At 40.4% G+C, this 24421-nt stretch overlaps 3 protein-coding genes and 1 long non-coding RNA gene across 5 annotated transcripts; 2 read left to right on the forward strand and 2 right to left on the reverse strand.

Annotated features, from left to right (window-relative positions):
* The first annotated feature begins 826 nt into the window (after positions 1-826).
* Positions 827-9639, forward strand: LOC105202296. The gene is made up of 8 exons (XM_039451710.1): positions 827-2035; positions 3498-3964; positions 4910-5042; positions 5936-6217; positions 6739-7037; positions 7311-7370; positions 7445-7878; positions 8951-9639. The coding sequence occupies exons 4-8, from the start codon at positions 6069-6071 to the stop codon at positions 9233-9235; spliced, it is 1227 nt and encodes a 408-aa protein (XP_039307644.1). The 5' UTR covers positions 827-2035; positions 3498-3964; positions 4910-5042; positions 5936-6068; the 3' UTR covers positions 9236-9639.
* LOC120358226 lies at positions 7983-12851 on the reverse strand. The gene is made up of 3 exons (XR_005575192.1): positions 12706-12851; positions 9275-10695; positions 7983-9197 (listed from the first exon to the last, which is right to left on the reverse strand). It is a non-coding gene; the product is annotated as an uncharacterized LOC120358226 (long non-coding RNA).
* A 453-nt stretch (positions 12852-13304) lies between these two features.
* Positions 13305-17808, forward strand: LOC105202298 (arf-GAP domain and FG repeat-containing protein 1). Its single transcript, XM_026130479.2, has 6 exons — positions 13305-13556; positions 15938-16467; positions 16576-16773; positions 16886-17068; positions 17325-17452; positions 17532-17808. Exons 1-6 carry the CDS (start codon positions 13393-13395, stop codon positions 17583-17585), a joined length of 1257 nt encoding a protein of 418 aa, XP_025986264.2. The 5' UTR covers positions 13305-13392; the 3' UTR covers positions 17586-17808.
* Positions 17809-18202: 394 nt separating this feature from the next.
* On the reverse strand, positions 18203-24239 carry LOC105202299 (cytoplasmic protein NCK1). Of its 2 annotated transcripts, XM_011170743.3 has the most exons (4): positions 23718-24236; positions 20533-20824; positions 19043-19980; positions 18203-18863 (listed from the first exon to the last, which is right to left on the reverse strand). In XM_011170743.3, the coding sequence occupies exons 2-4, from the start codon at positions 20549-20551 to the stop codon at positions 18642-18644; spliced, it is 1179 nt and encodes a 392-aa protein (XP_011169045.1). In that variant the 5' UTR covers positions 20552-20824; positions 23718-24236; the 3' UTR covers positions 18203-18641. The 2 variants fall into 2 exon arrangements, with proteins under 2 accessions (XP_011169045.1, XP_011169048.1); XM_011170746.3 differs by lacking the exon at positions 20533-20824 and having other exon boundaries at positions 23718-24239.
* Positions 24240-24421: the final 182 nt, after the last annotated feature.

Consider the following 24421-nt stretch of genomic DNA (forward strand, 5'->3'; position numbering starts at 1 on the left):
TGATTTACTTGAAAATTTGGCGTAAGTTTACGATTTGATAATTTAAACTGATATATCATTCCTAAACTAATTTTTTACTCTAGTTAGAAGTATCGAGAGTTGGAAATCGGCTCCCACAAAAACAAAAAAATCAAAATTATTGAGAGGTTATGTATACCGATAAGATTCTTGAAAAACTTTTTTTCAAAATTTTAATACAAAAAATTTTTTAAAATGCTGAAAATATCTATATTTTTTATTAGAACTTTTCATATATGTGCATTCTGAAATATTTTAATTATTTATTTGTATAAAAAACATAAGAAATTTTCTAAAGTTATAAAATTACGCAGAAATTCTGAAAAAATTCTGAAACAAATTTTTATCAAGGATTATTCAAACTTTGTGTAATATATGTGTCCTTATTATACTTATAAATATCTTTTTATATATTTACAAATACATATTCTTTTATATATAATATTACAATTGATATTTTTGTATTAAGATTTTTGTCTTATCTTTAGATCAGAAATTCATTAAAATTTCAGTAACATGTTACGAGACATTATCTATTATATACATAGAAATGTAAATATACCTAAAATATAAATAAACATTCCATTGAACATTCTTATTTGGCCATTAAGTGAAAAACAAAAATCACTCGCTTATAATAGTGAAGATAGGCATACATTTTTCTATTGTAAATAAATTAATAAATAAATGTATGTGTGTGCGTGTGTTTGTAAATATATAAAAATATATTTTTATAAATATAATACGGGTGCGTGCGTGTGTGTGTGTGTGTCAAATTATATGTACACACATGCATAATATAAAATAAAATAATACATCCATAAACATGAATGGCATGCGACGAGGGAAACGAAGAGGAGAGGCGAACAGGAGGATACATACAACCCCCACGAAACGAAAGAAGGCGATCTCGGGTAGCGGTGACGGCGGTGTCGTGCCGCTGATCGCTGCTAAAGTCTTTCAGTTTCTTTTGGACCGCCGCGAGCGCGGGCAGCGGATGCGATCGACGTGATGCGCGTGTGAAAGTTCGCCGTGTGCACCTATCCTCTACAGCGCGGATACGGAGATGAGAAGCAGAAGGATGTGAGAGAGAGAGAGAGAGAGAGAGAGAAAGCCAAAAGAACGAACGGAAAGGTATACGTATAATTAGGCGATACGCGGCAAAACACGTAAAAACCGATGAACGAGATCATTCACCGGGTACGGAGTCTCCCCTTCCACCTCGCATTTAGAATGATTATCGTGTACGCGCGCTCTTCTCGCGAGCTGCGAGCAGAGAGAGAGAGAGGGAGAGAGAGAGAGAAACACTCCAGAGAGAAGCAAAAGGGAAAACGCAACTTCCGTTCCCGATGATTATATTACTTTGTTATTAGCGGCGCTACTGCGAGAAATCTCTCTTTCTCTCTGCGTGGCACTATTGTTATTCCGTAAGCGTTACTCAATCAACGATAGCATGTCATCGCCACTTTCTTTCCTTATGCTCCGAGTGTACTTCTGATCCTGTGGTATACACGTCGGTGTGTCGCAATCGGCATGTCGCTCCGAGTAACAGTTCTGATCTGTCGCGCTTAAATGCCGCTCGAAAACGAAAGTTATACCGGCTCCAGTTGTTCACGCGCGGTTTCACGGCAGTTCCGCGCGGAACGCGAATTTATATGTTCGAATCGACGCGGGAGAACGCAAGGGGATGAAACCGAAATGAAATCGCTCGGACGAGACGCTTCTTCTTCTTCTTTTTTTTTAATCGTTCGGTCGTCACGGTCGCACAAAACTTTGACTGTTGTTCTCTAAATTGGAATCAATGAAATTTCACTGATTTCGGTGCTACACACTTATAGCTGTATTAATTAGCGATGGTAGGGGACTAAGTTGGGGCGCGCGTGAAAGTGCGAGAGTGTGTGAAAGAGCGGGATATTTTAGAGTACGAATTTAGAGAAATAAACTGAAAGAGAAATGTAAACGAATAAAGAATAAGTAGGAGAGCGTACGGAAGACAGGGAAGCGAAGGCAAAGATAAGTGAGTAGGAAAAGTACAGGAGTCCAAGTGGAATTTAGAGATCGTAATTAGCGATGATACACTGATTCTGATCAGTGAGAGTACTCTCTTCTTAATTGAAATTACTGAGAGACAATGAACTGCACACTGAAGGAAGAGTTTGGCAATAGCTACGAAATGTTGAACGAAATAATACCAGTTAAATATTTGTTAATTCAAGAAAGAATAATTGTATTTTTCTATTTTATAAATACTACAGGGAAAAGTAAAATTACTTCTGATTATATTAATCAAATATTTAATTAGCATTATTTGATTCAACATTTGGTAGCTATTACCAAACTCTTTTGTCAGTGTGATGAGTTATAAGTATAAATATAGCACTGCAAAACAGTGAGTATAATAGTACACTTGTTCTAATACTTGACACAAATTATTATTGATTCCAATTTAGAAAGTACGCTGAATAAAACTTTGGTAATAATTAAGCTTTGGTGAAACAATTTCAATTAAATACTCGATTAATACCTTTTGCTCACTTCATTATTATTAAAATTATATAATTACTTAATATTACTAAATACTCGGTTATTCTCTAAATCTCGTAGAAAAATCGTTCAAAAATTTACATAAGCTTAATTTTCATTTTTTTAGAGTGACGTTTCATTCTACGAAATTTACACACAAAAAAATTAGTATCAAGTCAACAATTCCATGTTTCATATATATATATACAAGCAAGAATATAAAATCTCCTTGAAAGAAATTTATAATCTTAGACATAATTTGCTAACATAAAGAAATTTTTTTTATACAAGCAATTATGTCCGTTTAAGATTATTAAATTTTTTCAAGATTGATTTTATATTCTTGCTTATATATAAAACAATGAATAATTGATTTAATATTAATTATTTTTTTCTGTGTACGAAGTACATTAACTAAACATTTAATTGAAATTATTTCATCAAATTGATTATTAATTGTTACAAAACACTTTTACATTTCACAAGATCGTCAATAGATTGAGATCATCCGAGACAGCTCGAAAGATCCCGTGTTTGCGAAATGCGATGCTGTAAACGTAGGTGATTTCGTAGAGAAATCCGCAAACACAGAAAAAAAAGAGTTTAATAATATAATCAATCTAAATTCTAGATGATAGTTACTAAGCTTTGATGAGCCTCAATCAAATGTATTATAATCAAATATTTAGTAATATCTCTAACAGCACATAGATATGAATATCCTATGATACGTTGAATATTCGTAAGATATTCGTAAAATATTTTAGAATATTTATACAACATCTTGAGCTGTTAGAAATTTAGTAACTGTTGTATAGTAACTATTATTACATTTGGTTAATATTAATATAATTAGTAAAAATTACTAAAGATCTGATTATATTAAATGTTAAACATTTCGATTAAAATAATATTTTAATTGAAGCAAAGCTTAATTATGAGACTCTTTCTTTCAGTGCGAATAACGATCGGAGATGTCGTTTGGGCGAAACTTTCGACAATCGCGAAAGCGGTCATAAGGATCTTTCGGGGTTCCCGGTCGAGAGCCACGAGACCGAGGCGGCAACGGAACGGACGGCGTGGTCGGCGACGATCTTTTTTTCCGTCGACGGCCCTGAATGAGTGCGAGTGAAAGTCCGTGAGTCAAATATTTTTCGCGGTTTCATACATTGCGCGCTCCGGCCACGTTGTGCGTGTCTGCCCGCGTGCCTTTTGCTTCTGCGGCATAATATCTTCCCTCGCATGCATATATGTAACAGCCGCCGTAGAAAGGCCGTGGAACTCTCCGTTGGAGAAAATATGCTAAGATCTCGGCGCGCTATTTCTCTCGCGTGATGCTCGTCAGCGGTCGACGCGTGAGAGATCAATCGCGTTCGTTATAACGTAGCTGCGAGCGGTGACTCGTGACTCGAGTTTAGAAAAGGTTCTATTGCCGTGTATCACTTTAGACGTGCGAAAACGTATTCTCGCAATCGGCTCGGATGCAAGCCCACGTATATCGACATGCATTCGACGTGAACAATTAGAAATGTTTTCGCGTCTGCTTTGCTGTCGGCTTGTCGTGATATAACTTACATAAATGATTACATGTACTGTACAAAGTTGAAAATATTTTTGTATTTATGTTAAAAAACAGTCCTTGTGAAAATTTTTGTTTAATTTTTAATCCGAGTGTTAATTTTTAATGTAATGTGATTTGCTATTTAAATATTTAGTATTAAATCAAAATTTAACATCCCAAAACAAAAAAACGAAAATAGATTGAAATGGACTCGTGCAATCATTGCGAAATTCAAATTCTGGATTTTTTTAAAATTCATTTCAGTTTAATTAAAGTTTAAGAAATCATTGAATCCATTTTAATCCGTGAAGTGGGATTGAAATAGAGTGATTCCTATTCTTTCGATCCAAAAAAAGTTTTACACAATTCTTTTCAATCCATGTCTGTAACATAGGATTAAAATGACTCAATTGCTAATATTCTTTAATACAAAATGTATTCACATGAATTAAAATGAAATATAAATGTTCAATCCATTTAAATCTATTTTCATTCACCAGGATTTCTTCGTGTCAAAATAATACAATTTATAGGCAAATGAACAAATAACATAAAAATAATGTAGTTTTGAAACGTTAATTCTAAGACGAATTTTACTATGAAAAATGCTTTCGAATCGGAGCTGTTGAGTCGACAAACTTGTTGCGAGAATTTGTGAAAGTAATCACGTTCGCGGAGACGATTCGACGATCCGTCCGCTAATAATCACCATCATCAATCGCGTCGATAGCCGATCGGTTTACGTGGGTGGATCGTCCGTCTTTCACGCGCGGAACTTTAATGTATTGACGTTACGTGATGTTCCAGGGTGCACGGCGTTAACGCGTAAACATTGGCGGACGAGCCGCGCTGATGTGAAAGTGGCTGCTGACCGTTTGGTTGCTGATGATGATGGAATGCACGACGACCAAGCGTTGCAGCGTTGACCCACGTACCCTAGGTAATTACGTACGCGGATACATATAGCTTTTGCTGTGAGGTAACGTTCGTGCCAGATGGTTCCTATATAACGCATATCTCCTAGAGATGTTTATGGAACGTTCAAAGGATATCCTAAAGACGTTCTTAAGACATCCTTTAGATAAAGCTGTTTGAGTTAGACCTGTCGCGAACGACCAACCGATCAATCTACCGATACCGGAGTCGAAAGTGTCTCGTGACATCGAGGAGTGAGCAAAAAAAAAAGATGGATAGAGTAGCAGGCGGATAATTGGATGTCGTATACGCGGCGAACGATACGCGCAATGGAATTTAACGTAACAAATACAAAGGGCACTTTCCAATACTCAGGCTGACCTAATTCGAAAGCGGGCTATTCTCGCGCGCACATCCGCTTTCTCTTCGCCTCGTACGTCACGTTGACGAAATTTGACACGCCGCGCTCCGCCGCCGCCGCCGCCGCGGCACCGGTGCGAGATGGAGAGGAGTCGCTCGCCCGCTCGTGCCGAGGATACCGATAACGCGCGACGAAGCGGGGGATTGAGGGGAGAGGCGATCGGATGTATAACGCTCGCAATCTCGGGAATAACGTAACTTAAGCTCGTGAAAAAAAAAAGGACGACGATGACCTCCATTAACGTACGTACGTACGTTCGACACGTTCCGAATAACGTAATAGGCGGTTCGCATCGGCCGATTTCTTACGTGAACACAACGAATGTGAAAGCGACCTTGAAACGTGGATCATCCGTCGCACGCACGCGTTCCATAACAACATCGTCTGGTGAAATACATATGCGTATGTATGTGCGTATATATCTACATAAAACAATTCGCTTAAAAAAAAAATTGATAAAGAGCCAAAAAAAATTGAAATTGCTGTATGGCCCGCAGGAAGCCACGAGGTCCGTCGACGCCGAGAGAGCAGCTGATCGAGCATGCAGCGATGGTTGCTGGCCCTGGACGAGCCTGCGTCCGATCCGTGCGGTAGCGTCCGAATGCCATCGCCGAGTGCCGCCGTCGGGGGATGCGTCCGTGTGCTGGCATAGCGAGGCGAGCGACGGCGATCCCGCGCGATCCCGGAACCAGGAGTCGGATCGATCCCGAGGGCGCGGAGGCCGACAGACGCGTCTACGCAGCGTCATCCACGATCGAGCCCACGTACGAGATCGAATGGTATAAGAGTCGAGCTATTTAAATACATTCTCGTGTTCTTCCTTCCTAAAAAAGGATTCCTAAAAAAGAAATATGGAAAAAAAATTAGAAACGTAACGTTAGTTCTTCTCGCATGCAGGAAAGGAGCTATTGAGAACTATTGAAATGTCATGAAATGTATTATGAGACATTATTATTCATTACTATTGAAAATATGAATAGTTTACTATTTAATTACTGTGTCGAATTATGTCGCGAATAGTTATTATTTAGAACTATTCGCCAATAGTCGTAGTCACGTAGTATTACTATTCAATTACTATTTAAGCACATTGTGTATAATCAATAGTTATTATTCAAGTTACTATATAAATCGAGTAGTAATATAAACATCTAAATAGTTCCTGTCCATGAGTCACCTAATCGTTATATTCAAATCAAATTTTTTCGAATTTGTATTACATGAGAATTTAATAAAATTACTCAATATTCATGATACGTTGTTTCTATCATCTACTACATTCGGCGGAAAAATTTTCCAGGATAAGATCGGACTTGGCAGACGTCGAGATCTCCAAGTTCGTGAGCGGCATCGTAGGTGGCAAGTCGACAGCGTCGCGCAACAACCCACGAAGATGTTACAGAACGTCGACCAGCTCCGGTTACTCGAGTCACTCGCCGCCGTTGTCAGCCGGTTCGTACTCCTATTACGCATCAGCGTCGACGAGGGATCCGTCGTACGGTGGCCTAGCAGTGATTCACGAGAGCGAGGCGATACCGCGACCTATTTGGCCTTCCGTCATCTATCATTCCGCTGAAGATCACAGTGGCGATTACGAAGGTAATGAAAAGCGCGTATCCCAGACATCCTGTAGAACTGTTCGGAATTATTCCGTTTTCCCTGGAAAACATAATAGAAATCCAGAGAATATATAATTGGCCACATTTAAACAAGAAACAACCAACGCACAAATTGATAACTTTCGAATTATCGTAATCAGTGAATAGTTCATACGTTTTTCTACTTAAAAAAAAAATACAAACTTAAAATTGATAAAAAACAATTTTTATTTTCTGCTTTACTCATCGGAGCATCTTTGTTTTATCGTGTCAGGTATTTATACGTGTTGCGTATGCGGTTGCACGTATAATTATTCATCACTACCGCCACCGCTGCCGCCGCCTCTGTTACCGCCGCCGCCGCCGAATCGCCGCCACCGACGACGACGACGACGACGACAACGACGACGACAACGACATCGTCACCGTCAAATGCGCGCGAGGTGCTGCTCAAGTTATCCCGAACTCTCAATTCTGTGATAGACGGCGACGTCACGGCGGCACCGGAAGACGTTCTGCGCGATATCTCGCGCATTGTTTCTCTGGAGATCGGCGCAAGGAACGACAACGTCTACGAGTACGTTTGCCCCTCTTGGATTTTCAACGATAAGAATCCATCGGTATGGCCGAGCTGCGTGAAAAACGTGCCATCGAGAGTGAATCCAATCAATTCGAAACTCTACGTCAGCCCCCGCTGTCTTTACGGGTACAATCCGGCGCAATCCGCGCCGTCGCTCAAGAACGACAGGACGACAAGACGCGAAGGCGACAGCGAAGAAAGAAGGAAGAACTCCAATCTCATAAGGAAGAAACCTCGCGAAACCGAGTCGAAGTACTCGACGGTGAGTACTAGGACTCAAAAAAAAAAAAAGAAAAAGATTTGAACATATTGTATGTTTGATCTGTTCGAAAATAATTCAAAGTAGAAAAAAATGAGCATTCAGAATATTTCGGACAGTTTAATATCTTCACACTTATTGTTTAGTACTTAATATAAATTTTCACTTAACACACAATTATTAAAAACTATTTTCTAAAATTCTTGCGATTAATTTTCTATTAAAAAGGTAACGTCATTGAAAATACTTTATTACGTTTAAATTGACATGAAACGTAAGTACGAAAAAACTAGATTCGAATTCGCATCAAGTGATTCGATTCGATTCAATTCGATTTAGTTTATGTTATCAAAAAGGTTCGATTCGATTTCAAGTAAAACGCTCGATTTGCACATCTCTAATTTGAACTATAATAATTTCGGATCTGAAATGAAACAGTTCGAATACTTTAGTTTGAAAGATTTGAACTACTTGATACTCTAGTTCAAACTGTCTGAACTATTCAATCATCTGACGTTTCTGGGCACCAGCAAGTACGCTCGATCTGGCTCGCTTTCGGAAATAAAATTATACCAATGCCCGATTTCTTCACATCTCCGACTATCGTATTAACTATCGTTCAGCTAAAGATATTCAATTAACTAAAAATTTATTTTCTTCACTGAAATCTCTCTGGTTAGGTACTTGATGGATAACTTATCCTTGATACTACTAACTTTCGAAACAAAATGTACTAGAATTTTAATAGAAATTATCATATTCTCTGGAAAATATATATCTCATGAACAAAATTATCTAGAGGTGAAGAAATTGGGCATATGGCCCGTTTGCTCTAAAGTAGATTAACTTTCATTTCGATTTAACGTACTTTCTTAAGAATTTAAGAGATTCTTCCAATTCTTAAGAATTAGAAAAAGAAGCAAGTTAAGCTGAGATTAAAATTAATGTACCTCGGGTGCGAACAAGCTTAGCTTTTTCTCCGTAAAAGACTTTTCGAATTTACATTGTTCGATCAATTTTGCGCAATCAACGTTCATATACGAGCGTACTGTACGGAGGAACATTGTTCCAGCAGCTGGAGTGCAGCGACGTCGGGTCGTCCACCGAAGACACGATCGCTCCGTTGAACGCGAACGACTGGAACGGTCGCCTGGCTATCCGAGGTTTGGGCGAGGATTTTGATTTCACGCTCGACGTGACGCAGGCCGAGCGTTTAGGCCGGACAATCGCGAGAGCGAAACGGAAGCGGCAGTGGTGCAGAGCCCTGACCACTCTCTTCGGTCTAGTTTTCTTCGTGTTGAGCGTCGTCGTCGTCTCGTTATCTGTAACGAGAGGTCGCAAGGTGTTTGGAAGCATGTAAGAGTCAGATGGCGAGAACTTATCGCGATATACCACATACCTAACGTCCGAGAGTACCTCCTCGTAAAACTGAAGGAACGCTCTTCTAAACGCTTCGGCAGCTCTTACCGCAAACATTTTGCGATACAGATACTCTCGTTTCGTAATATATCACTTTCAGTACCTTTTGCAACATATCGTGTATACATATATCTGTGTGTGTGCATTTAAGTGTGGAATTCGAGGAAGATCCTGCAATCACAATATATGGCTGTGACCATGTTGTTTGCATGCGTGTTATTAAAATGCGTACGGCGCATCACGATCGTGTTAAATACGAATAAATTAGACTTCTCGCAAAGGCAGGCGCGAATAATGTTACCAGTCGATTGATGTCGCGCGGCAAAAAAAAAAAACGGGTATCTACATAGAATTATGGCGACCTCGACTAAACTCCGATTAATATTCGACTAGCAGAATTGCTCGAACAGAAATTGTACAATATCATTCTTTTCTGCTAGTTGATGATATATCAAGATAATAAAAAAAAATTATTACAACTACAAAATATTACTAGATTAATTTTCAGGGCTAAATTAGAATCACATACCAAATGTTTGTTGTCATTAGACCTATTTTTTAGCTGAATTTTATGCATTTTTCCTTTTTTTTTTCTTTTCAATAGAAAAAGGGGGAGAGAATCGCGCGAGAGAAATTAAAATCTAAATTTAAAAAAAAAAGTATAAACCTAACCTCAGAAGTCTGCAGTCTTTAAATTTCGATAACTTTTAACTGATATTACAGAGTCAATACGTCTTTAAAACAGCAAAACACAATTGTGTCCATGTTACCAAAATACAAACGTCGCTTGACAAATTACTAATGTCTAATTAAGTTAATTGGAGTTTAGAAGGAGCCGCTCACCAAGCTAGCTAATAATTTGCGCGCGCCAATTCGACACTAGTCCAACCCTAGTCGCGCTCGGCGGCGCGGCGCTGCGAACGACAGGCGAAAGGGGCCGATTGGCCGAATGAATACGGATGTGTTGTGTATGTACTGTGGTCGCGAGAGTGACGGATTGACGTTTCGAAATTTTCGAACGCGACGAGGACGAGCGACTCCGTGTCCCGGAGCACTTATCTACGGCCGTTGATCTCTCGAGCTCGATGCGCGATCACCTCGGCTCTTAACCGACATATCTTCTGTATTCATCGAGAACATTCCAAGAAACTTCTTGCACACGATCTCTCATCCAGGTTATGCTCGCATCGATCTCTCTCGCATTTGCCCGATCGTTTTCCCGTGGAGACTCGATATAGCTTCTCTTTGCCTCTTCCCCGAGGTAAGAATCACATGGTTCCTTCCGCATCTTCAGAAGTGAGTGTACGGCGTACGCAGCGACGATTGGAAAACGAGACGACTGATCCGCGAAGCTGCAGCTGTACTATCGCTCTGAGATGGAAACTCGTCATCTCTGTCCCTCTGTTAAAAGAAAAAAAAAACATTGTTCTTTATAATTTTAGATCGTAAAAATAAGTTAGACACAAAATGGTGTGCGTGCCATGCTTCGCGGTTCCTATAATCCTAATAATATGGAGGTTCCTTGTACAACCGTTACTGATCAAGTGGTGGCAATTGAGGAGTAAAGGAGAGGAGGGATCAGCCAAGGGGGATCAGCCGTGTCCGGATTTAATAAAGGAGTGCAAAAATGGGACGTGTACGTTATCATGGAAGGACAAAGGTGAAGCGGTGAAAAAAAGCGAGTAAAGCAGTTGAGTCGTTTTTGCGTGTGGGGAGACATCCAGCTTGGCTCAGTTAACACGGGTTACTTCGACACTTATGTTTCGTTGAACAAATTTTACAGTTTGTAATTTGTATATATTCTATTGACACGATTGCGAGTCACCTATATATGATTCAACTAAGAATAGAATAATTTCTTATTTTAGTTAATTGAAATGCAACTGTTCTCTTTGCATGGCACTCGATGTCAATGTGTTAGAACACATTAAATAAAATTATGTGGTTAGTAAGGGATCTTTTTGTTACGTATACGCGCACATGCCAAGATTCGTTAAATGCAATTATCTTATGTATAATAGAATAAATATATAAATATATATATATATAAATATATATACACACTTTATGTTATGCGTTTTATTGTAACAATATTACTTTAATGTGTAAAATGTAATTTGAAGAGAATAACAGAAAGGAATGTGCATGTCAAAATATTAAAACATGTTAATAACAATGCCTTTATTTATAAAACAATTTACTTAGCTTTTAACATTAGACACCATCAAAATTATTTTATTAAGAGTCATGTGACCATAGTTTTATCAGTCTTTTATAGCTGGTATTCACAAACAGGTATTCAGTTGATTTTTATATTTAAAATTGTCTTAAATATTATCTTAAGATGTCCTTAACCAGTGACACAGAATTGTATTAGCATCTTAAGACATTACTGAGACGGTATTGAAATAAAATTTGACTATGAATACCAACACACTAAATTCTCAACTGAAATGATGTGAATGTCTCATATATTCATCTACATTAATGCTGTCCAGAAGTTTTAGATTTAAAATTGTGAAATGTGTCAGTATTCATTATTGTTACTTGTATCTTATACTCCTTACATTCTGGACAGCACTGCTGTACAAAACAATATTTTATTCAAATTTTCTAATTTAAATTTCCATTTTAAATAAAACTTTAATTGCTATTTTATTGTATCATCTACACGACAGACTGTAACAAAAAAATATTCTAAATTCTAAAATATAACTTATTTAATATACATAGGATAATTTCTAAGCAAACAATTTAAGGAATATATTAATATATGAAATATCCATATAGAGATAATTGATAAATTTAAATTTACAAGATAACCATTTAGATATTTATATAAAATGGTTAAAATTATTATATAAATATATATTTATCTTTCTTCAATAATCCGCGAAATAATAATTATGAACATATATTTCGAACAGAATAATTTATAAAACAGTACTTTATTGGTAACAGATTTAAATCTATAGAAGCTTTGAAAAGTTTATTCTAAAAAATTTAATAAAAATATTGATTCAACAAAGTACTTTTCATTGACAATCAAAAAGGAGATATATTATCAATATTTTTCTATAAAAGGATTCTCTAAAAAAGCATCTTTGTTTTTAATAAATGATTTAAAAGATAGAGATAAAAAGATTTATCCTAATGAGATAGAAGATACATTATAAAAGATCCTTCGACATAAGAAAATACGCTGTTTATATGATAACAGAATTAATAAAATCTCAACCCAAAAAATTCTAGATACACCCATGATCGTTCCCATTTTCCACGCGGATGATAACCACGGAAAAAAATGCAGCTTTGCGGAGACATATCACAATATAGTTGCGTCGCAAATTGTGTACGCTCGTTTATAAAGCATTCGCGTAATATTAAATCATTTAATATCGTGTTACAAACCAGTTTGAATTTTTTTACGCGATTCCGCGAATTAAATTAATCGTCGATTAATCGAAGATGGCTGATCGGATTTTGATCAAAGTCGTCCTCCGGCGGCTCCGGCTATGACGTATGCACGAATACAATACAGCTGACTGTTCCAAGAGCGGATTTATGCTCCGCTCGACAGCCAATGAGAGGTCTCGTTTCCTAAAAACGAAAATGGCGTCCTCCACAATCCCTAGGATCCGCGTGCTCCTATTGGACGTTTCGCTCGTCACTTGTGCGTATCCTCGCACTTGTCAATGGCTGTCAGTGGCCGAGACAGAGAAAGGTAAAACAGCGAACGAGCGAGAGAAAGAAAGAGAGAGAGAGAGTGAGAAAGAGCGATAGAGGAGTGAAGAAAAAGCGAGGGAGCGAGAAGGAGAGTGAACGGAGTGCAACTCGTCGCTCGTCGCAGTCAGTTTCGCAGGCGCGGCGCGGATAGGTGGTTTCGCACGATCCCTAGTACCTGGGGATCGTGGCCGCGCTCCACAACTCGCACGGCCTATCCGAGGTAGAGGAAGCTCGCTTCGTCCTCCCGAGGCGCGAACCCGTTCCCGCCGTCGCCGTCGCCGTCGCCGCCGCCGCCGCCGCCACAGACGCGCGGGTGTGCGCGCGCGCGAGCGTGTTCGTACTCCCACGCACGCACGCACATACGCACACAGGATGGCGTCCACGAAAAGGAAGCAGGACGAGAGGAACCTGAAGACGCTCCGCGAACTGGTGTCGCAACCGGGTAACAAGGAATGCTTCGACTGCAACCAGCGCGGGCCGACTTACGTCAACATGACGATCGGCTCGTTCGTCTGTACCTCATGTTCTGGCATGCTGTAAGTAGCTCCGGCTCCAATCTCTCTCTCTGAATGCTTTCTCTCTCTCTTTCTCTTTCTCTCCTGTCTCCCCTGCCCTGTGGACGCTTCTCGCGGATCGCGTGTCATCGCTTCGCGAATACCATTCTCGCGTTTCCTCTCTCCGCTTCACCCCCCCTCTTTCTCTCTCTCTCACACACACACACACACACACACACTCTTTCTCTCTCTCTCTCCACAACGTGACATTGAACAAATGTCAACCGTCGCCGTCCCGGACGACGACGGCGGGAGGCAGCTCAGCTAGCGCAAGGTGCGCGCGAGCCGTGTGCGAGATCCGTCTCGATGGGGACGGGGCCCGAGGGGCCCGGGCCGCGCTGTCGCGAAGCAGCTAATATATGTACAATGCGTTTTCGCTCTGGCCCCGCGCTCCAAATCCTACTAATCCTCTCTGGCCGTGACGCGTGTACGGACCGCGGCGCGACGGCTATAAATAGAGGAAGGGAAAATCCGCCGTGCGGGCGCGGATCAACCTGGTGCGGCGCGGCGCGGCGCGTTACAGCCTCTCCGCGTTGCGCCGCAAAAATCGCTTCGGGCGACGTACACGTGTACATCAGGCTTCTTCTCTTCTCCCTTTGTATCGTCGCGTTGCGTCGCGAGTCGCGACGCGAACAAGAGAGGAATGAAGTGTGAAGGAGAGAAAGCGAGGGAAAGAGAGACCGTGCGCTCTCTCGCGCGCGGTTCCACAAGTGAGTCATCGCGCTGAATCGTCGGCGCGACTTCCACCAGCCAGGAAGTTAGCGCTATCAGCGACGTCGACGTTTTCTTTGTGCGCAGTTCTGGTTATCAATGTTCGCAAAATGTTACGCCGAAGAAAATGAGGACGAGGAGGAGCAGAAGGAGGAAAAGAAATGCGTCCTTCGTTCTTGTTTCTCATTTCTTTTCTTTTTTTTCCCCCCATTTCTTATTTCCCTCCCAGGAAACTGCGATCGCTCACGCGCGATACGAGAGCGCCGATTATCGACTCGCGCTCCTTTAATCGGTCAAGTCGCATTGCGCGAGAGCCGCCGCGCCACCGCCGCATTGCACTGCACACGCGCGCACGTGCAGATTTTTAAATTTCGTTATACGGCTATATTCGAGTTCTACGACGTATTCGAAGCACGCGAGCTTCGTTATTATTCGTCACGGAAACTTAACGATTGGCGTCATTGACGTCGAGCGTTGCGGGACGATAGGTACTTCGGAGCGAACCGCGGCTCTCGAGAAAAATTGTCTGCATGACGTAATTACAATTGCTAAGCGCTCATTGATTTTCCGCGAACCCCCCCCCCGCCCCCTCCTTCCCCTCTCCTCTTCCTCTGTTCTCCTTTTTGCCTCTGTCTTGTTTGTTTCTCTTTCTTATCATGTTCTTTAATAAGAGTAATTTCGAATATAATATCAAGGACTCTTTATCGAAGCAGCAAATTAATGAGAGGCAACCGAGAGTCGAGGCGCAAAAATTTAATGCTTTAAATTAATGTTCATGAGATAAATTGGATATAAAGTTATTTGGAATCTGCGTAGAAACGCTTGATTTTCAAAATACGAGATAACACGTTTCTCGGAGACGATTGCGGCTGTAAATTATCGTAAATGTTTTCTTGGAAAAGATACGAAAGAAAAGAAAAGTGGAAAAGATACCGATTTTTAAAGAATGCGCCGTGCGTACAGTCCCTGCAAATTGAAGTTGGAAATGTATCAATATTTATATTTGAGATAAACCGTGGACATATGAAAGTTGCGTGAATAACGTTTTTGTTCAATAACACATTTTTACAGTTTATTTATTATTACAGATTAAATTATTTTAACAAAGGAAAGTATTCCACTTTCTATTGAATTAATTTAATAAATTATTTTAACAAATAAAAGTATTTAATGAATTGTTTTAATAAACGAAAGTATTCTACTTTTTATTGAATTAATTTTTGATCCAGATGGAAAATCGCCGACAAACCTATTACTTTCAAATGTAATATGTAGTAGAGATGGTGAATCAAAGTCTGAATCGCCGAATCAAATTGAATCGAAATTCTTTATTGTATACCATTGAAAACTTAGTCAAGTTAACAGTTTTTTTTTTTTTTTAAGTATAGATTCGAAATTTTTAATTAGTTTGGATTCGATTCATATTCGATATATGTAGTTCACACGTACATACATATGGAATACAATGCAAAGGAATCCGTAATTTTTTTCATTTTGGACGTACGTTTAAGCGATAAACTGTACATGTTTACACATGAATCACGTCGCCAAGATTTGCCCAGTAATATTCCGTCCGTCAATAGTCTGACCTCCGTGTATTATCAATATTGAGCCAGAATCCTAATCTACAAGCCCTTGTGTTGCGTTTCCAGACGTGGCCTGACTCCGCCGCACAGGGTAAAGTCTATCTCTATGGCGACGTTCACCCAGGATGAGATAGACTTCATAAAGGAGCATGGCAACGAGTACTGCAGGAGAATATGGCTGGGTCTGATGAACTCCAACTCCCCGCAGAATTTCGACACCAAGGACGAGCAGAAGATGAAGGACCTAATGAGCGCCAAGTACGAGCTTAAGCGATACTACCTGGACCCGTCGATCGCAAATCAGAACACGGTGGCGCAGCCGAGGTCGCAGTCCGCGAGCAACATTCCGAGGGTACCGAACTCGGGAACGTCCACGACGCTGCCCGCGCCGGTCGGTCAGAAGCTGGGCAGCAACACGGACGCGTTAAACAATTCGAATAATTTCTCGACGGACTTCGTCGCCGACTTCAGCAAAGTTCCTGATCCCTTCTGCCCGGCGACGACGGTGCCGGTCGGCCAGTTCGGTCAGCAGCCGATCGCGCCGCAACCGTTCTTCGCTAACTTCGACAATAATCCGGTCTTCAATAACTCAAAGAGTGAGTAGCGGTATCAGAGCGTGTCTCTCTTTTTTTTTTACCACCTCTTATATCAGAATACCGAATTGTAACAATGCTTGTCTTATAATGAACAATTTTATTATTGAGGTATGGAAACGTCCGCAATGTTTAATCAGGTCGGTGGGTATGCCATGATGAACATGAATGGGATACACGCACCACCCTCGGAAGATCGTTATGCGGCACTTAAAGACTTAGACTCGCTGATGAAGCAAACGCAATTGAAGGAAGAGACTACTGGAACCTTATCCCCGTCTACGTGGGGGAACACAAATAATTCGAATGGTAAAATATCGCTTGCGGATTACCTGAAACACAATGTCAATTAATTGTTATCGTCTATCGCCCGATTAGCGTAAATGGAAGCATCAAAGTAAACAAAGTTTGTCAATTGCAGCACCGAACGCTACGTGGAGCATAGGAGTAAATAATCAAACGCACGTCATCTCAAATCCATTCACAAGTGGCGATTTATGGCGACCGTCTGCAAATGTAGTCAACAATAATACTCAATCCGTCGATAGCTCTCTGTGTAATCCCGCGAATCCATTTAAGCCGACTCAATTCTCTGTAAATAACGGTAAGATATGACAAAACGCATTCTTAAACTGAAATTTAAAATATGCAGCTGCTACGTGACTTTCACAATTATCTCGCACTATTTATTTTTCATGTTTGTATGTACTTATTTTAATCATCTTCAATTTAGAAAAAGGTAAAAAAAGAATTCAGGCATTAAAGAAGTCAAAGAAGAGAAATATTGTGTTATACTTATCAGTAATTTTAAGTTTGCTATAATGTTAGTGTTTTCGTCTAATATTAAACTGAACTTTCAGATTCGCAATGGATAGGCATCGGCACGCCTAGTAACGGAGACGTACTACAATTAAGTCAACTCATGACACCGCTAGCGAACAAAGTATGGCAACCAACAGTACCGGCGTATCATGCAAATCCATTCGTGGTAAACCATAATTTCGTTTGAATTCTCGTAATGAATTTGAGAGATTCGTCTTTAATACTCTTGTTCACTGTCGTTACAGGTGGGTACGGGAGTAAGCAACATGACAAGGAATTCGAACAACCCCTTCTTATGATTATATACGCGTAAGCTTTCAATGGAATTACGAACAAATAATGCGAACTAAAATATATTTAGATTAGGCAAATTGTTATATACGTGACCTTATTGGCAATTAGTGCCATTAACGTTTATCCCCAGGAGCACCACAATCTCATATCTATATAAATAAAAAAAAAATAATACTTTTATTTATGAATATAATATACACGTTAATAAAGATTAATATTTGTTACTAATGTGAATGTTACTTGGCGGTACTTCCAATTTCTTGGCGAAGCAAATTTGTAAATAGACAAATTCTTTATTTTCCTTGTTTCTCTTAACAGTTATCTGTACCTAGAAAAAATTAATCTCTACAACGTAGCAATGACGTTTGTTAAGAGAAAATAAAAAGAAATGAAGTTTATTGTAGCAGAGTTGTATAACAGAGTTGTAAATGTATATGTATTTTAAAGTTATTGAAAATGGATAAAGGAAATATAAGCTGAGAGGATACATTTTGTCTTATGCACACTTAAATACAGTTTATTTACTTAAAAACTTCTAATATAAATACAAAATCACAAATGAACACTTAGTCTTTGTTATAATTCAATACCAATAGCTCTAGAGTAGAGATCCACTTAATCGTTCATAATTGCATGATAATTAATTATTACTTGATCATTACACTTGCAGTCTATATTATATGCAGTTGTAATATATTATTAATCGTAATAACAGTCGGTTCGCGTTTTACAATTACATATGAATATAAAGATAAGCCTTGTGTTGTCAATTAGTTCACATACTGCCGTATTAATGTTTCTTTGTTCGTTTGCTGAGTAGTCTGGAAGCTCCGAGGAGTGTAATACGAGTTACCGATTCACTTAGAGTAATAAATTATACTTCACTGTATAAATGGTGAAAACAATCGAGAAACACTAATATACGAGTAGACCAATTATATTAATTGTTATTGTATAAACGTACGAGAGATGTGTGATATTGATATTACTAGGCAGGCGTCGCGTATCTTATCGATACAGCTGAAAGCGCATGGACTGTCTCCTTCATGGCACGAATTCATCTAGCAACCGTTGCTACTGGCATTGCCTTTTGGTAATGGGCGCACCAAGTACAGCTTCTCTCCTTGCTTATTGGTGTAGATTGGGGCCCTCTGGTAATGATCTACAAGCTGATCTAACGTGTGAAACTTCCTTTGACCGATGCAATATAACGCTCCTTCTACATGTACCCTAAAGTGCTTGTTACGTCCCGGTGCTTTCAAGGATACCGAATAATCGCCCATCTAAAAAGTAAAGATAATTAGAGGGATGAACAATGACACTTATACTTGTTTTGTCGACACAATTGATTAAAAACTTTATATTAAAAATCAAATATATGGATAAATAAGGATAATAATGTAAAAATTTTCGTACGCTTTGGGATGGGAGATTGTATCTCGCCAGAAAGTCTACTACTCACGTTGGTTTCACTATCCCTGATTAGGAAATCTCCGTCGTGGCCGTGTTGATTGAGCAGGTTGTCGCATTGCGAGCGCGTAATACTACCGTAGTACCAAGGTTTGCCGACGAGGTGCGGCCGATCGCCAGGGTCCGGCCTTCGTTCGAGAGAATCCCCCTGGCTGATCTCGCTAGTTGTCATACCACGCTCACGGTACGGTTGCGTCAAGTACTCGCTCAGCTCCTGGAGATAATTGCGCGGTACTAGTCCAACCTGTCCCTGGCTGTTTCTCGCCTTGTACCACTCGGGATCCGCCGGTGGACGGTCGAGGATCTCGAGACGGTCACCCTTCTCGAACGACAGCTCCTGATCGTTGTTGGACGAAAACGAGTAGAGAGCCACCACGATGTCGAGCACATTCTCGGCCATCGCGTACGTGTGCAGCGTGTCGTCGGCGTCGCCCTCCTCCTGGGTGTAGTTCGACGGGAACCAACCGGCCTGGGTGCCGCTCTGACCTCGCCACCAGCCATCGTTACTCTTTTCGAGTATCAAAATCCTAGTGCCCTTCACGAGGGACAGCTCGTCCGCCTGCTGCGCTTGGTAATTGTACTTGACGACCGCGGTGCCGATCGCCTCGCTCGGATCGGCCGGCAGACGTCGCGCCATGATGGGGGACTCGACCGCCCGGGACGGCGAGTTACTGGATGGCAGGGTCTTGGAGCCGGAGCCCTTTTTGACCTTCTTCTTAATACTATCGAACAGTGAGGGCTTCTCCTTTTTAACATAATTGCTCGGCACATAGCCTGCCTGTCCTCTCGCGCTCTGCACTCGCCACCAATGCTTCGAATCGTCCAGCAAGAGATAGCGATCGTTCTTTCGTAAATCTAGCTCCTGGGCACCCTGTGCCCCATAATCATATTTGGCGACAACGTAACATACGTCGTCTTGACTCGTCTTGCCTGAAACGTATCACAGCTATTATCATTGCACATACCGATATAAAGATGCGTAAGAAATGATAACGTTAAACTATATTCTATCTTTGTTATTAGCGTTTGTTTAATGATCACAAACACTTCGCTATGAATTATAAACTACCAAATTTCAACTCTGACTTTTGTAATTTATAAATATTAAAAAAGGCACACGGTACTAATGTACAACTTAAGAAAATTACATTATAACAAGATCATCAGGTTCTATTTTCGATAAACAATAAGATACACGAGACAGAATCAAACTATTTACAAATTTACGCAGAAAATATCACAGTCAATACAAAATCAATTATCCACGCAGCAATCCAAAATTTGAACTCGATATGTAAAAAAAAAAATAAATAAATAAAAAAAAATCCCCAATATTCTCAGAGAATATACAGTAAAATTTAGCGAGATACACAAGGACGAGTTAATAATCGAAGTAATACTTGTGTATACCTGATGAGAGCTTCATCAACGTGAAAAAATAAATTTACATACAAAGCAAAGCGTACGAAAATAAAAACGTACCATGCTTCATGGCTGCCATGTGCGTAAAAATAAATACATATATATTTACGACGATATATATGTATTTAGATTTTTGTATGTACAGCTGAGTGTGGCCGTGAGTAGCTGCTACTCACGTACTACTTCAACAAATCTTAAGTCTGCTTGTACAGAGTCGACGGCGTGAGTGCAGCAGGCATTCATTATTTAGTTTTTGCTTTTTTTTATTTTGTTCAGTGCTGATGCACCTGCTGATTTCTTTGGTCAGAATCCATCGTTCTCAAGGGTAGCGCAAGCAAGTGCATTACCAACACTTTGGGGGAAAACAAAATAAACGGTCATTAGCACGAGATTATCAGAGATATGTAGAGACTTCATTTTTATCATATTACTTAAAGAGCTATGCACGTCATAGAGTGCGTGACACATTCTGGGCGAACGAACTTTCAAAGAGTTACAAAGTGGCCGAGAAAGTTTAATAACGGCTATTTTGTAACTGTGCAGGGCACTCTTATTACAATAATAACACTTGTATATATCGAGATATATATAAATAATTTGAAAACTGAGGACTCTACTAAGGAGTCTATTCTTCTAAAAAATATACATAATTTGAAAACCGAGTTATACAAAGAACCTTGAAAGAATTTCTATTACAAAGAGTAATGAGATAATAACTCATTGATACGTTAATGACTCACTCTATGGCATGCCTGTTTACTTTACTAAAACCTTTATTCTTCTATAAACATGCAATATATTCTATGATCGAAATAACAATACCGTGTCACGATAAATACGCTGCTAACAGAATTGTTTAAAGTTCTGGTAAGCGATTCGAGGCAACAAACAAGTTCGTTCTCTGTGGCTGCCCTAGGTCACACTAAAACGACTTTCCTTTTTTCAAACGTAAGCCAAGGAAAAACCCATGTCTGTCAAAGTGGATTTTGGTGCCTAACAATTCACTTTGACCGATATGATAATCCGTTTTTCGTCTATATTTAATATTTTTATCGGTCGATTTACAATGAACATTGTAAATCCCTTCGCCACGTTTTAAATATACATCTATTTCACTTGAAGTATGGCAAGCGCATATGATAGTTCAGCCACAAAGAACAGACCTGATAAATAACGTTATAAACCAGTTGGAAACTGCTATAAGCGACGTATAAATCAACGGCCATCATACCGGCTATTATGTTACTTAAACTGAGTGACAGTTATGCTAATATAATAATAATACTTCTATAGACAGCGTATAATGTCTAGCACAGTACTATAATACAAACACATGTGCATGCGGTAGACAAATGTGCGGCTACTTAGACTAATAAATATAATCGACATAAAAAATTTGATACGTTCAAATTTATCAATATACTCAACAGGTAAAATTCTATCAATTTAGTATAACCAATGTTACATTCAATATATTCTATATAATATATTCAATATAATCTATTCAATATTCTATCAATTTAGCAATCTAATAATTCTTCATGTTGAACAAAGGCTTGAAAGAAATGCATTTTATTAACCCGAGAATAGTCATTTAGTTTCTTTTTTAACCCTTTCGTCCTGGAATATAAATACATATTGGTACATATGTGCACCGTTCGGGACGAAAGGGTTAAATAAGCACCTGTTTTATAATCTATTTGAGATCATTGTCTATTATAGCGCACAGGTCTTGGCTCTTCTTGAAGAGATGGTGCTACTCTTGTTACGGTATCAGTGCTGTAACATACTATGGCAAATTGTATATTGCTAGAAAGATGACGTATGTGGGCTTATAATGTACGAATTTCAGAAAGAAATAAAAATAGTAGATGCTGTAAGAAACATTTGTGATGTTTGGAAAATTTCCAAATTGTTTTTTTACACAGTGTCTTTCTGAAACTCGTGCAAATATTTATTCTTCAAACTAATAACTCAAATGGCATCAACTTTTTTTTTTTTTATAGACACAGTTCTTGACATCTTTATAATATATAATTTTCCATAATATCTGCCAGTATTATTCTGTAATAAGAGCAACGTCAAAAAAAGGCCAAGACATTTGCTTTGATCCAATGTACATTTATACTCAATTTAATGTGATATTACTAATTCTTGTTCAAGTGTTAGAATCGTTAAAACTGTGACCAAAAATTTATTCGGCGCATGGTTTTGTGAGCTTGAAAAGATATATAAAATCACATAATAAATATGCATTAAGATCTAATAGGGCACTAAGATCTAGCTATGTCAAGGCATTAGTTTATATTTTGTTTATACTAAATATCAAATTATACATTTTTTAAAGAGTAAAATAAAAAAAAAAATAAGTACGTGCTGTTGATCAATAACAAAAACTACTGTACTGCTGAGCTTTATTTAAAAAAAAAAAAGAATACTTCAGATGACTACTTCCAGGTTAAATAAAATGTAATAATGCTAATATTTCCAAAATTCTTCGCGCCTTCTTATACCGCCTTTTTTTATCCGTGAAAGATCTCTAAACAGAAATTCCGAGAGGAAGGAGAGCACCAGAGGTAACGCGATGATCTAAGGTATCGATGAAATCGTCATTCTTGAGGTACCGCTGTACCACGACGATGCAGCTGCACTCCTCCCTGGATTGTGCCTCGCGATTGGACTCGAAACACAGGAGAGGAGCGAAGATGCCTCGAAGCCAAACCATCGACTCTAAAACCGGTCGCTCCAAAAACCATACACTCTCTCTTTCTCTCTCCTTCCTGTCGATGTCGCGTAAGCGGCAAACGTAATTCTAATGAAAAGCGGCGACGACAAGCGGCCGAAGCACCGTGGCACGAGGACGCCGTGCGTACGAAGGGAACGTCGCCCCGGTGTCGCATTTGCGTGCAACGCAACCGTGGCCAGTCGGGATTCACGCACCATCACGTTCGCTCGTGTTCGGGCATCAAAGGCGCCGGCGAGGGGTATTACAGAGGGGAAATTAACTGGGGGAGGCCAGGGCGACACTGATGACTCCACACGAGCGAGAGCGAGCGAGCGAGCGAGCGAGCGACCGTGGGTTCTCGTCTGCTTCTCCCTCTCTCTCTTTCTCTCTCTCTCTCGAGGAAGAGAAACAGCCGAGCGACACGACACAACCTACGCGCTTACGGATCGTGCGAGGAGCGCGAGAAGTGGGCGAACGGACGGACAGACGGACACGCGCGCGCGCCGGTCGTCAGACTTACCGATTTTTAAACTTGACATATTCCTGCATAAAGAGAGCTTTTTGGGATCTTACGTCGTTACACGGCTTGTTTTCCCCCACCCCGAGCCACAGCCATGAACGACTGGAGCGTACCTACGTGCCGGGGGGGCTCGTGCGTGTCTGCTCCCTATCTCTCTTTCTCCCTTTCTTCCTGTCTTTTTGTCTCTTTCTCTCTCTCTCTCTCTCTTCCTGTGAGTAATCGGACGGGAGCGGGGAGTCAGGGAAGGAGAGCGCGGTGAGCGCCGCGTTCCATCCGCTTTCGATCGTCGCCGTCGACGCCGTCGTCCTACCGTATCGTCGTCGGTCTCCGAACCGCGAGGGCTACGCGCGACGATTCTCTCACGCGGAGCCGCCCTTCCTCCACGCCACTTCCCGTACGCGCGAGCACGGCGGCCGAAGCGATGCTCACGGCTCACGGCGCCGATTAGCCACACGTTCGCGGCCGCGCTCGTACGCGACGCGACCCCTCCCGCACGAAAAACAGACCCACCCTTAGGCCGGAGCGCCGGAGGTGCGGCGTACCGAGAATATCGGATAGAAGTACGAAGCCCCCTCCGCGATCCCCGGCTGTAACCGACTCGCCAACTGCTGCTCTCTCTCTGCGGAACGTCCGTCGCGCCACCTCGCGCCCAACGCGGTGAACGGCCGCTCCGCTCTCCCGGCTCCGACTAGTCCGACTCCGCG

This window comes from Solenopsis invicta, chromosome 7, assembly GCF_016802725.1.
Source record: "Solenopsis invicta isolate M01_SB chromosome 7, UNIL_Sinv_3.0, whole genome shotgun sequence".
Taxonomy (NCBI): domain Eukaryota; kingdom Metazoa; phylum Arthropoda; class Insecta; order Hymenoptera; family Formicidae; genus Solenopsis; species Solenopsis invicta.

Excerpts from the sequence above, each read along its gene's own strand:
- LOC105202296 (XM_039451710.1), top strand. The coding sequence starts at position 6,069 with ATGCGTCCGTGTGCTGGCATAGCGAGGCGAGCGACGGCGATCCCGCGC. Across the intron at positions 7,038-7,310 it reads TCACAGTGGCGATTACGAAG|GTATTTATACGTGTTGCGTA; the intron begins GTAATGAAAAGC and ends TTATCGTGTCAG. Across the intron at positions 7,879-8,950 it reads CCGAGTCGAAGTACTCGACG|CTGGAGTGCAGCGACGTCGG; the intron begins GTGAGTACTAGG and ends TTGTTCCAGCAG.
- LOC105202298 (XM_026130479.2), top strand. The coding sequence starts at position 13,393 with ATGGCGTCCACGAAAAGGAAGCAGGACGAGAGGAACCTGAAGACGCTC. Across the intron at positions 16,468-16,575 it reads GGTCTTCAATAACTCAAAGA|GTATGGAAACGTCCGCAATG; the intron begins GTGAGTAGCGGT and ends TTTATTATTGAG. Across the intron at positions 16,774-16,885 it reads GAACACAAATAATTCGAATG|CACCGAACGCTACGTGGAGC; the intron begins GTAAAATATCGC and ends TGTCAATTGCAG.
- LOC105202299 (XM_011170746.3), bottom strand. Across the intron at positions 18,864-19,042 it reads TCAGGGATAGTGAAACCAAC|ATGGGCGATTATTCGGTATC; the intron begins GTGAGTAGTAGA and ends TTTACTTTTTAG.